Genomic DNA, 14034 nt, shown 5'->3' on the forward strand with positions numbered 1-14034 from the left:
TAATAGTCTTAGACCTGGATTATATTAAGAATGTTATGCTGAAATGTAGATATTAAGTGACAGAATGAACCCAACATTTTGTTTTTCTATAGCTGCGTCAAAACGTCAGTTTAAATTTCAAGCATCAACATATTCCGTGTTAAGACAATTTGCTCTCCATAATTACCAGATTGCGATTCTGTCTTAAACAGTAAAATGCTGCCTCACAGCCACACTGTCGTCCCTGTGCCGTGCATTTATTCATTTGTAATTCCTGCTCCTTATTACGCTGCTTATTGCACAAACACATAGGTAATATATCACAGGGCAGTGTGCAACATGCACTTTAGTTTGATTTATCCCTTTATCTGGACAGAAATTGGCTGCATTCAAGAGTGGAATGGATGTAATAATTGTATGCACTCTATAACATGTCTTTGAAAGTAGGTTTCAAGGTATTCCTAATGGCTTTCTGTCAAGGATTAGAGGTTCGCTTTCTATGTATTGTTTGTTGACAACAGCCAAATGTAGTTCGCTCACTTTTATTTGCGATCAGTGGAGAAAATGAAACAGAGCTTCAGCGAAACCTTTTGATGCATAGGTTCTCACTTTTGTGCTGCGAGTCGCTTTCCACAATGAGTCTGAGCGCCGAAGGGACGTGCGCCTCGACGGAGCCCTTTGACGGAGCCGTAGTGGCGCCGCTGCTTTTGTCTGGACGCGCAGCGCAAGTCGTGCTCTGATCTGTTGGTAAAATGAGTCTTTTCATCGGAGCATTGAGAACATGCTCTCCAGCGTGAATGTTCCACGCTGCCGTCGTGGAACGTAAATGGCGGCGGTGGATGTGAGGTCATACAGCGGATGCAGTGATGGGAAGAGCAGAGGGCCGGCTGCGCTGGGTGCTGTAAGACTTATGAAACAAAAGCTGGGGGAGGAGTATTTGTGTCAGGCCGGAGCAGACTGTGTGGCCCCACGCTGGCTGCTGCAGTGCGTCGGCTCCTCCGCCCATGTCAGCAGGGCTGTGTGACTGGAACACACTGGATTACGTACACTAGGGGCCAATGGGTCAGCGGATAAGAAGTCTTCTCCGTTACCACAAATCCACAGATTAAACGCAGCGTTGGGAGCGAGTGCCGCCCCGGGGGCAAATGGGTCTGAGAGAGCAGCTCCGCGAGAGCTTTGGATTAACCCTCCTGACACGGGGCGCGTACGAGCGAAGTGACTTCCCTCTAAGTCCCGCTGCCCGGGCCCGGCCTGTGGATGCACCCAGGGTCACGCGGAGGTTACGCGCAGTGTTGCTGACATGATATCTTAATTGGAAAGTTAATCCTGCGCTGGGACAGATGACTGCGAGTTAAAACAGTCTGTCCTACAACGGCGAAGCGAAACGCCCACTGCAGGCAACGAGCAGCGCGGGCCAGCGTGGGCTAGCGTGGGCTAGCGTGGGCTAGCGTGGGCTAGCGTGGGCCAGCGTGGGCTAGCGTGGGCTAGCGTGGGCCAGCGTGGGCTAGCGTGGGCCAGCGTGGGCCAGCGTGGGCCAGCGTGGGCTAGCGTGAGCTAGCGTGGGCTAGCGTGAGCTAGCGTGGGCTAGCGCAGCATCGCTGGTTGCCGTCACTACCCCTCGTCTCCACAGACACGTGCAGTAATATGTGTTTACCATCCACCTTGGCGTGTACCAGTGCACACATGTGCGTACGAACACGGACAACAGGCAGACGGATGCAGAGCAAGGTGCTGCGTGGGGCAGTAGCAGCACGGCTGTTGGTGACAGGCTCTTATAGTGTCTCGTCTGCTCCAGTGATCCAAGGGAATCTGGGTCATTTCCAGCCTGTTCACATGTAACCGTTCCCCACCCCTTCCCTCCCTCTGCCCAGAGTCAGCTACTCTCCAGCTCCATGCTAATGAGTGCACATAGTAAATGGACTTCTTATTGCAAACTGGTTGGTGGTGCATCACGTCTGGGGCTTAATATTAATTTTAAAGGATTAATTTAGCAGCTGGAGCTGTCAATCACATGATCATATGATCAAACGGAGCTTGCAGGTGGCTGTGGAATTGAAGGATGATGTCAGGTGTTACTATTATTTTGCCCACCCCCCACATTTCCCTTCTCTGGGTTTGAATCGCTTCCATCTAACCTCCAGAAGGATACTTCACGTTAGTCCACACAGAAATAAATGCGGTGCTCTGTATTGAATATGTAAAAATGTGTGATGTGAAATATGACCCTCTGTAAGTGCGTCAAAGCGGTTTTGTGTCGCATATTGGGTGCAGAGATGGAAGTGGGATCTGTGAAATGAATGAACAAAAAAAGCAGACGTGGTTGAATGAGATCCAGTGTGTGGCCGTGCGCAATGTGCGGAGATATTGGTGTCAGGAGGCCCGGGAGCTCCTGCCACAGTCACACAGCGCGTACAGGTTACACACTATAGCTTCTGATGTACAACACAGATGACGTTTGGTATTTCATATAGCAAAACGGTAAAGTCGCAAGAACACAGCAATGAAATAGCGCGTTACAGTGAATCCAGTGTCGTTGCGCCGGTGTCCACGGAATTATTACCCGAAGACTGCTGCCATGAGCCTAAAACATGAATTGACCATGAGGGGAAAAACCGTGTCCAGACCCCCTTTTCATATTATCAATATTTCACGCGCGCCCATGAGCTAGACGTGTTGCTTACAGAGCATAGTCTACAATTGTTATTTCCATCCCTCCGTTTAAGAGATCCAAGACCTGCCTATATTTTATTGATGTGCGCGTCTTTGAAAAAAAGCAAAGTATTGCAGGCCTTGTAAATTTAGTTTGGGACGAGCAGCCTGCAGAAATGAAATATTTACAAGCGGATAAATATTTCAAAGCAGCACCTTGTCGGTCGCCCTTACAATTTACATGCACGGCTGATCAGGAGGTCTTATCCTTTATTTACCCATGTTTATCTATTGGTGTTCATAATGCGAGTGAATGACCGACGTCTTAATCTGCTCATTGCTCTTTTACTTGTTATTTTCTTTTTTTTGCTATATTGGCAGTTTAATTAGAAAAAACAATGCGACCTATTTATTTGTGTAATCAGGCCGGTTTCTAATAAGCGAAGCACAAATCCTCCATCAACATAAAGTGATGACGCGCAAACGCTTGATTATGAAGATTTTTCTCCGCTTTAAATTATGATGAGGTCTTCAGCAAACCAGCAGAAATGAACAGCTTCCTGTGCAGAAGGCATTTCATAACCCCGCATCAAGAGTCTATAATTCATGCAAAAAGAGCCCGAGGGGGATTCAGCTCGAGTGTGCGCAGTGTGTGCGTCCGTGCGTGTGCGTAAAGAGGGGCGGGGGGAGAGTGGCGCGTCTCTGTGCGTGCGTGCGTGCATGTATGTATGTGTGTGTGTGTGAAAATAATATCAGGCTTTTCCGTCAGAATGAACTTTACTACTGTATCCAGCCATGAAATAATCTGACCCGACACTTCAAACCATCTGCGCTATCTATCCGCCCTCTTATTTACTAAATCAGCCTGTGCACAAAACGGAGTGTGTCTGATACTAAAGCCGAGTAGCCTGGCAGGGCCGCGATAATCCTATATACACAAATATAGCGTTTGTCCCCTGCTATGTTTTACAGCCTTTACAGTGTGGAAGCAGCCTCCCTCCCGCTGCTGCCGACGACTCGACCACGCTGTAAATTTAAGCTGCTGTACGAGCCTCAGTGTGCAGAGCTCACCATCACACGCGCACACACACACGCACACAAACAACTGCCAATCTAACAGCAAGCAGCCTGTGTTTTAGAAAAAACAAACAATATATATATCAAAATAATCTTGCGAGCAAAAGCAGTGCATTACAACATAACTTATGATTAACCACCAATGATGCTGTGAGCTTAAAAACCCTTTTAACGCCTTTTGAAGTTTTTCATTAAACTGCACTGACCGTTTTAAATCGATTTCTATATTTTTTCAGACTTCAAGTAAGAATATTAATATTATCCGAATATAGCAAATGAATTATCCAAATCCAATCTATTTTTTAAACTGAGACGTATACATATAAGGAGTATGGGTTTATGATACAGTAGCTTAATATTATAAGAGCATTATAGGCTGCGGTATGGATTGAAAATATAAGTGAGGTGACTATAAAAACATTTTCTGGGCTAAACTAAAGACTGTATAAAAAACAACAGTGTAGAATAATATCTAATATTATCTACTGACCTCAGGGCAGCGCATGTAGCCTGTAGTCAGCGGGGATGTGTCATTTTGCTGTGCAAAGCCATTTATTTCAAGGGCTCTGAAGGGAGACTGAGCTGAGCGTGTTTTGCTGCTTAGGCACTTCACTATATGGACTGAAGAGTCTTTCTTCAACGCCGCACAAAGGCGCGGGGTGTTCGGGAAGCACGACGGGGCTGCTAAACATTTGAAGACACGAAGCAAAAAGGTCAAAATGTTTATATTATTTTTGAAAAGGGAGGCGCCGAGTTCTCTTTTCCGCCTGATTGGTCGAACTTGACAGTGATTGACGTGCATCCATGGCAACCGTGCAGCCAATCTGCCAAGTCCAATAGGAAATCATCGGAGGGGGTTTGACTGTCTTTTTCTCCCTCCTTAAAAAATACACCTCGGCTCCGGCTTTAATTCTTTCCTACTTTGAATCTCAGCGTATCTTGAAAAATACTTCGCTCCGGCTTTAATTGTCTCGCGCCGTCAGCCAGTTGCCTGTCAAGTTCCACAGCCCGAGGATGCGGTAGCCGGTCCCCACGCAGCATCGTTCCACCTCCGAGGCGTCTACTGTTTGTTTTTCACGGCTGCTCAGGCGATTGGTTTGGTAACTTTGGGATTGCCTCGTCTCTTTGGGCGTCTTGGATTGCGTCGGCGCGCGGCAACAAGACGCGGAGCACCCGACGAGCGGGAGAGAAAGAGACAGGAGAAAGGAGGGGGAGAGGGAAACACAGGAGAAGCCTCCATGTTTCAGCTGCCCATCTTGAATTTCAGCCCCCAGCAGGTCGCCGGGGTCTGCGAGACTCTGGAGGAGAGCGGGGACGTCGAGCGCCTCGGCCGCTTCCTCTGGTCGCTGCCCGTCGCGCCCGCGGCCTGCGAGGTCCTCAACAAGAACGAGTCGGTGCTGAGGGCCCGCGCCGTCGTCGCCTTCCACACGGGCAATTTCCGCGAACTCTACCACATCCTGGAGAACCACAAGTTCACCAAAGAATCCCACACAAAGCTGCAGGCGCTGTGGCTCGAAGCGCACTATCAGGAGGCTGAGAAGCTGCGCGGACGCCCGCTGGGGCCGGTGGACAAATACCGCGTGCGCAAGAAGTTCCCCCTCCCCAGAACCATCTGGGATGGCGAGCAGAAGACCCACTGCTTCAAGGAGCGAACCCGGCACTTGTTAAGAGAATGGTATTTGCAGGATCCATATCCGAACCCCAGTAAAAAGAGGGAGCTTGCACAAGCTACCGGACTAACACCCACACAAGTAGGAAACTGGTTCAAAAACCGCAGACAAAGAGACAGAGCTGCGGCTGCGAAGAACAGGTGAGCCTCGCGCGTCCTATTGATGCTTTCGATCACGTTACCTGTCACCAAAAACAAAGGAGTGTTTTGCGATTCTTTGTATCCACCATGTGATTTAATACAGCGTTAGTGGCCAAAAAACAGCGGAACAGGCCGTGGCACACGCCGCTGTACGCCGTTCATTCGTCATGAATTCTCTAGATATTAGATCAGAAATTGCATCTTAAGACGCAAATCAGCGACAGTGTTAATTATTATATATATATGTTTGATTAAATTATAGTTCATGGTTTAATAAAATAATATAGATTACAGAAAGAGACGTCACCGGTGACAGTTAAATAAATAATATACGTCTTCAATTTTTATATAATTTTTGCTCATTGGGAGAACAAAGTCTACTGTAAATGAACTGATCTACTTGTTATTTTGAACAGGATTAACACCATACGCACGTTCATTATCTTAAATGTTGTGTAATGTGTTATTTTCTTCATATTCGACTGTTGATGCCGTCCAGCGCGTCACCGGCTCCATAATAATAATAAGTCAAAATGTGCTTTAGAGGATAATGCGGTGAAATTGACTGTTCCAGCTGTAGTCGAGGTGTTGAAAGGCCGAGGCTACTGCAGCGCGAGACGAGGTCAAACTGCTGAAGCTAAAATAGCCGTTATTTTACAATGGGCAGCGGGTTGTACGTTGATACGGGAGATATTCGTGTAACGGCGGTATTTAATGGTTCAACTGGGGCTATACTGGTAATATAAACCTCTCATGCGTGTAATAAAACATAAAAAATAGGCATAACAAAGATATTCGTTTTTATTTTAAGAGCTAGTTTTAAATATTGTGCAAACATACCGGATTTTTTAAGAGCGTGTAAAAATATTAAATATCAACACCAACACCTTGATTGTTTTTAGGCTTTTTACAAACAGCATAAAAGTAATGTATAAAATACGATGACGTCCAGATGCTCTTTGCAGTCGCATCGTGTAAAATATTCTTTTGGGGTTTGTGGATTTACTGACGCCACCAGACGTCCTGCGCCTCACGTTGCCCCGTCTCTCCGTGTCCTCTCCAGGCTCCAGCAGCAGGTTCTGTCCGGGGGCTCGGTTCGCTCCCTGGCGGACGAGGACGGCACCGTGGACCGCCTCGGGAACTCGTCCAGCCCGGAGGCGAGTTTGTCCAGCAAAGCAGCCGCCTCGGCCATCTCCATCACCTCCAGCGACAGTGAATGTGATATCTGACGGGCAGATCGAGGGTGTTGATGAATTAAAATAAGGATACGAGTGAAAGACAATCTAATAAAACAAGTCATAGTGCCTGCGTTGAGTTAAAAAGCAACACATACACACACACTGATGTTTGACGGCTGCCAAAACATGAGGGGATCTGATCTTCGGCGGACTGCCCGCCCTTATCCTTTTAGGCCTATACTTTTGTTTGCGTTCTACCCACGCGTGGATAACAGAACTTAATACGGACGAAACATCATTTGACGGACTAATGAACCAACGCCCCGACACGAAACGGTAATAAAACAACAACAACAAAAAAAATCGAGGACCGAGGGATAAAGGCACCCGAGCGCCTGACCCGCTGTTCTCTGTGGGTGTTTCATGTGGGGAAAAGAACTGTGATATTTTTACTTTACTTTCAAAGTTTTATAAATAATGTTTATTTGCCTATTTAAAACGATCTGCTCTGTCTCTTCGAATTTCATATTCATTTGCTTGGTGTTTTTAATACTTACCTTGTACACAGGTGAACCTGTTGAGCATGCGCGCTTTAGTGAAAATGTGTTTCAGTAAAAGAAAAAAAAAAGTAAAGATAACTTAATAAAATAATTGTTGATCAAGATACTTTAAAGTTTAGTCTTATTTTTCTTTAATTGTGATGTGACCAAAACACACAGCGATTAATAAAATTGGAAAACATCGATATTTACGGCTCTATAAAATCCTCTGGGCTGTTTTGGTGAAGGGGAAACTTTTCTAGTGGCTTTAACGCCACTGTGCCGTGTTCCCTGACACGTTTTAGAGCGAGGCCTAATTGGCCAACATGCTCTGCGTCCAGTAATGCAGGGTGACAGCGAGAGGTCACCGAGAGGCCGGCTCAGTAACCCGGATGATCTGCAAGAGAGATCATAGAGATCAAAACACAGCAGACTGTAGTAGTGGCCGTACACAATACAGAAACGGGCTTCTTTCAACGTGCAAGTGTCCATTTTCCCAAGGCACGCAGGCTTTATTTCCGTGATCAGCCTTTAATTCAGTGCACTGAATTAAATGCGATGCATTGTTTAAATGGACATAAACTAGCAGCAGACCTTTTGACTTTTTTAAGGCTACATTTTTGCAATATGGTGTTAAATTCCAGCATTAGTGTGGCATCAATGCACGTATCGAATATTATGTTACTAATAGAAAATATGTCTGTTTGAACAAAGCAGCCATTGGTTTAATTTTAATTGGCCACAGTCTTCAATGCTTTACTAAAATACCAACATATTTACACTATATTGCTGCTTCCGATGATGTACAATGGGTAACGTTGTGTTAACCTTCTGCCAAGAAGCGAAGCAGGTTATTTATCACCTTGAGCAACACATTATATATAACCCTGTTGTATATTAAACTATGTATAAATCAGCATATTTACATGCATGTTGCATTTTAGCCTAAATAAACGTCAACTCCTGTTACCAATAGTTACAGGGGCAAAGTGAGGAAAGGCAGATTAGAGCGGAAGTTAAAGCTGAGTGAGAGACAGACACCTGGTTTCCTGCACTTTACACTTAATTAGTCTACAGTAACTTCTGAAACAGACAAAAGCCTTTCAGCTTGAACAACGCAGAAGCTAAACCTCTACAGAGCGACACAGAGAGGGGAAACAAGTGAATGGAAATAAATGGGGCTGGGGGCTTTCTCTTTTTTCATTTTTTGCTGCTCTTCTTTCAAACCACAGAGACAAAATGGCAGAATATTTCCGTTTCAATTGAAAACGAGGACGACCGGGGGACTGGATGAAAAAGTCTTTTTCGCAGTCAATAAGGTTGTCAAACTGGTCAGCGGTAATCAGTGCTAATGATGGGTCTGGGGTCCCCGCGCGCACAAAGGGGGCCCCGCCGCTGCTTTGTGCGGGAAGCGACCGCGGGTCCCTCTCCGAGAGAAAAGCCTCCTGTGAAGGTAGTCTGGGCCGCGGAAATCACAACTTCTCCGAGTGCGCGTGCGTGCGGACGCGCGCCCCGGCGCGAGCTCCCGGCTTGGCCCGTTAAAAGGATTTAATTACCAGTTGATTGTGTCCGGACGTGTAGTAGCCTGCTCATAGGCACGCATTGGTTACGCTTCAGTAGTTGTTTCATACGGTCGCGTAGCGCTCATAGACATGAGTGCGGTTTATTTTTTTATTGTGTTTTTTTGACGGTGTGGCAGAATATTAATATATAGCGTGTTTGAATGTTTGCAGGTGTTTGAGCTGCTCAGCGTGTTGACAAGTTAAGGGGCTGTTGGATAAGTGCTGTTAACTTGCGTAAGGAGTCTCTTTCAGCTTGGCTTGTGATACGTGCGGAAGGGCGAGCTGCAGCCTTGACTATACAGCGCGTCTTTGTTGTGACTAACTTTGTCAACATCGTTCAGTGTGCAGACTCTCCAAAGCGCTATATTTTGTCAGAATAAATGCATGAAAGCTATGTAATCGGCCTCATTTCCCTGCTATAATACGACTACCTATGTCTCCAAGATCGCGGCGGGTGCTGGGTATTATTTCATAAAACACAATTACTGGTGAGAAAATGGGAAAATCAGCTTGGATTAAAAACATGACTTTACGCTACACACGTGTTTATCTGAGAGGATCCATCAGCACTGAGGCCTGTTTTTAGAGATGTCTGGTGGTAAAACAAACCGGAGGTGAACGTGGGTTGTTCTCGTTAACAGTCTGCTGTGTTTGTTTTAACCTATAGCTTCGGGCCCTCTCGCCGTGGCTCTGTTTTATCCGTCACAAGCTGCTCGTTTGTTGCGAGATGATCAAAATGGCCACAGCCATAAAATGAATGTTGCTGCTGCTGAAGGACGTAGCTCTGAGGGGCTCACGTATTCAGGGGACGCCTCAAACACCTGCTTCCTGGCAACATGTTCAAATGTGGCAAAGTAACCGCAGTCCCATCATTTCTACAATTTGGTTCATTGGATTAAATTAACATCTCGGCCACATCAGCCTCGTTCCCAAATGACGGCCTTTCAGACCTGCTGCATCCATACGTTTATTATAATCCAGGATATCCAACAATTTACTGTATTATTCAGGATGTCTGCTTTTATCCTGTGAGCCTTTAGTGGCAGAATGTAACTAACTACAATTAAGTCACTTGATAAAGAACAAACGTACCTGTCAGCGCCACTCGTTACAGTCTCAGGCTAAATATCTGCTTGCTCTTAGAGTCGCTTAGAGCTTTAAAGCCTATTTCAACGTAACTTCGGTGCTACGTTGTTGACACTCTAGAAGCGTTTCATTTGCATATTTATCTCTGAGGTCACTGCGTTGCGCTGGTTGGTGCTTCATTCAGAGGTCTGTAACGCCTCAGCATTATGCAGTGCAGGGCAACGGCACGGCGTGACCTCATAAATAAACAAATATGAACAAACACTGACACACAGAGTCAAAAAGTCAACAAGTTATAGGACGTCAGTTTTCAAATGTATAATAAAGTGACCATGCAACTTTTAATAAGGAATAATAATAATAATAATAATAATAATAATAATAATAATAATAATAATAATAATAATAATAATAATAATAATAATAATAATAATAATAATAAACTGGGGTGCAGCAGCAGAGGGCAGGTTCACTGATACTGTCATTCTGTCACATTTTCGCTCTCAGCACGCCTCCTGAAGGTCGAGGTCGCTCAGCAGGGGAAACTTGTTCTTTTCAGCAGGCCTTTTGTCCTCCAACCTCTTATTTTTTCATCCCAACCACTCTCTTTCCCGTCCGCACTCCAACAACTTTTTTTTCACGCCTACCACTTGTTGTTTACAAGGTTAAAGCAGAGGGTGATCTTCTAAAAATGTACCATTAAAATGGACTATTTTCCTCTGAGGTCCAACGAGATCACCCGCGGTGTTTTTCTATCCACTCATTCTGAAAAGGTGCGTTTATGTCAAAAATATTGGCTACAACCCGCTCAGTGTTTCCCAGCCTTGGAGATACAGCTATTTGGGTTTTTTGTGCATTTTGTCCCGTCTTATTGTCACAGTGTCGATGTTTTCCTTCCCGTTTAAAGGTCCGCCTGTTCAAAAAATACAACTCGATTTACAGTGAAAAACTGGTTCATTTTCTGAAAACGCTCAACTTCAAACCGCGTGTCTGTGGCGCCCCTTGGTGGTGGTGAACCCGTACATGCATGTGACTGTTGTAATCCATAGCACAGTTTTTTTTATCGTTTCAATTCAAGCTTAAGACTCACATGTGTCTTTGTTGATGGTTTCACAAATTGTAAAAAACAAATAGCCCTAATTCAATTGTTTTCCATTTTTATTGACAACAAACAAACATATATTTTATTTTAAATAAACAAAATCTTAACCAAAACAACAACAAGAAAGTTACACGTTTTTAGGAAGATAGTAGGATTATCTTATATCGTGGAACATATATTCCTCCCCATGTCTTTGAAATAATTAATTTCTCATAAACGAGACAGCTAAACAGCAGCGTCTTCAGTTAAAATTAGTATAATGCATATTGTTTAATATTTAACATTCATAAAGAGATAATTATATTCCATAGACGTTTGACCGGGTTTAGTTATTAGATCTATTTTCACGGCAGCAGCATCCTTTCAGCACCACGGACAGAGACTCTGCACCTGCAGGACTTCAGTTTATTCATGATCTGTAGAATTTATCAGGTCTCTGTGATCTCATTGCTATATTCTGGGTATGTGTTACTATGGCTTTGACTTTTGTAGTGCTTTCTTTTCTGTGGGTAAAAGCTTTCTTGGTCATTTGTACATGTACAATTAGACACCCAGCCAAAAGCATCTGGGCACCTAAATATACTGTCAAACCTGTCATTTGAATGCAGATCATAGTTTCCACGTCCTCTGAGAAGACGTCAAACTCGAAACTCCACTTCTGCGTCTAATTAGCACTACAGCGGTCCAAGCAAAACAGCATCAGGCCCATCGCAGAGAAAGGGAACACGAGAGCACGGACGCCAAGGTGTCCACATAGTTAGACCCACTTTGAAGCTGTACGGGCACCTACGTGCAGTCTCCCACCCAGACGAGCTGTGGGCGGCACCAGCTCCTCCAAGTCTGATGCGACTCATTTCCAGCCATCGATCACACTGGACCCGCTCCTGCGCTGCGCTCCTGCAGGCCTTAACTTCCGGAGACGCTCCGGTTCGTCGTCCAGCGGCCATCGATTGACCCGGTTTAGTTCTGCTTTCATGCATTTGAGTGGGAGCCGACCGATCAATCAGTCGAGTCCACGCGTCGCTCCGAGCTCAGTCCGACTGCTGCTCTGCGCCACGTAACGCAGACAAAAGAGGCGACTACGTGGCCGGTCTGAACGCGGAGAGATGCTGCGGCGTTCAAGTACCCGGGAAATGTGACTTATCTGCCGTCTGTCCAGTTCTGCAGCTTCAAACAATTCGACTGCGTTCTTTGTTTTAATTAGCTCCTCGTCTGCCATTAACACAGGGTTCTGTCCTGTCGAGGTTCGGCTGCGTTTCCAGGAGCATAAACCTCAGTTCACCAGTTTGAGCAAAAGGTCACAGGTGTCTCGTAGTCGTTTGTCCACTAGATGGAGGCAGTGACCAGAAAAAAAAACAGCCACTGAAACCACGTAACGCGAATGCACACGTGTGGTGTCAGACGTTACTCAACTGCTGTGGAAAAGTCACTGACTCTTTAATGGAACATTTTAAAATCAACAATAAGAACAAGCTCCACTCATAGTTCTGAAATGTGAACTTGTACACAGCGCCTCTGGTTGTGTGTGTGTGTGTGTGTGTGTGTGTGTGTGTGTGTGTGTGTGTGTGTGTGTGTGTGTGTGTGTGTGTGCCTGCCTGCCTGCCTGCCTGCCTGTGTGAGCGCGTGCGCGCGTGAGGGAGAGGCTGTAAGTGTAGTACTACACCGTGGACGCTAGAGGGCGCACACAAGCCACGGTGAAGAGCACAAAAACCCGCAGGACGAAGCCTCCGAGTTCTGCAGCTTCTCTGCACCAGGAGAAAGTCAAACACGTCCAACGAAGAGTCGCAGTCGACACGTCTGATCATTGCTTTGATAAAATAAATAAAAATATTAGTACGTTTCAACCAAAAAACAATAAAGTTCCATCTAGAACATGTTCTCAGGCCTTACCTTAATGTGAAAGTGTTAAAGGTCCTATTGACGGTGGGTTTTTCACAGTAAACATATAAAAACCAACTGTACATACACGACAAGGTAAGCGTAAGTTTGGACTGAAGTGTAAATGAGAATACAGCATTACTGAGAGCCGAGTGTTAATGTACATGTGTAAGAAAGTGTCGAGGCAGGGCAAGGTCATCGGTTGGATTTTAAGGGTCTATATTTAAACCGCTGGGCTCCAGTTTCTGCAGCTGTCGCCAAGTTTAAGTTCAGCACCTTGAGCCGTTCTGTGTCGAGCTTCTGGCTCGTAGCATGAACCTGAAGCGAGTCCCTCGCCTGCCCTTCAACTCGCCCAAGCATTTGAACAACAACTCATTTGTGCTGCTCGCATTCGCGAACCTGCGTTTTTAGTTCCTTCCAGTTATGGCTTCATAAACCATAACATTATTAAACAGGCTGCTTGTTGCAGGTTTTCTACATTTTTCTCACTGATTTGATTCTGCACCTATTACACTGTAAGTCACAGAGGCACAGAATCAGAGCTGCAGCAGAAATGTCTTCTATTGTTGTAGTTCACAAAGCTAGTGAAAACATTTTGTTGTGAAATCTAATTTTCATATAGTCTTTATCCCAATTTTGATCAAAATCTGCCGGCTTGCAGTCAATTATTTGTCTACATCTAAAAACAAACAAAAAAAGAGGGATGGTTAAACATTTATATTTATGGTATGTGTTTGTTTATACTAAAAAACTAGTTTATCAACAGGAAGTAAAAACCATAAATGTCCTATTGAGATGCATAATGTACTTTTACAGGTCAAGAGTCTTATGCACAACAGAACATTATTCACTGTATGTAAGAAAATATAAAATTCTTTTTTTATAATAGGTTTATTGTGATCTTTATTACAATTAGTGATTTTGCACTTAAAATACAATACACATGACTTTTACCTAATTTTTAATAGGACGTTTGCTACAATTTGTAATTAATATTTACATTTGTGTCTCAGTCCTGTCAGTCAGTGATATAGTAAAAACATTTACATCCACATCAACGTATTTTCTGACAGGATGGAACACGATCAGAGGTTTCTTATTTTCTGTGTCACTTCTTTAACGTGTAAGAGACTCCAGGGAATTTCAACTGCGCCCAATTCAGCCGCGGTGAAGG

The 14034-nt window shown here is 44.8% G+C and overlaps 1 protein-coding gene across 1 annotated transcript; it reads left to right on the forward strand.

The window, feature by feature from the left end:
- The first annotated feature begins 1436 nt into the window (after positions 1-1436).
- On the forward strand, positions 1437-8148 carry LOC114848038 (homeobox protein SIX6). Its single transcript, XM_029138135.3, has 2 exons — positions 1437-5515; positions 6579-8148. Exons 1-2 carry the CDS (start codon positions 4944-4946, stop codon positions 6742-6744), a joined length of 738 nt encoding a protein of 245 aa, XP_028993968.1. The 5' UTR covers positions 1437-4943; the 3' UTR covers positions 6745-8148.
- Positions 8149-14034: the final 5886 nt, after the last annotated feature.

The sequence above is a fragment of the Betta splendens genome, chromosome 22, assembly GCF_900634795.4.
Source record: "Betta splendens chromosome 22, fBetSpl5.4, whole genome shotgun sequence".
NCBI classification, from domain to species: domain Eukaryota; kingdom Metazoa; phylum Chordata; class Actinopteri; order Anabantiformes; family Osphronemidae; genus Betta; species Betta splendens.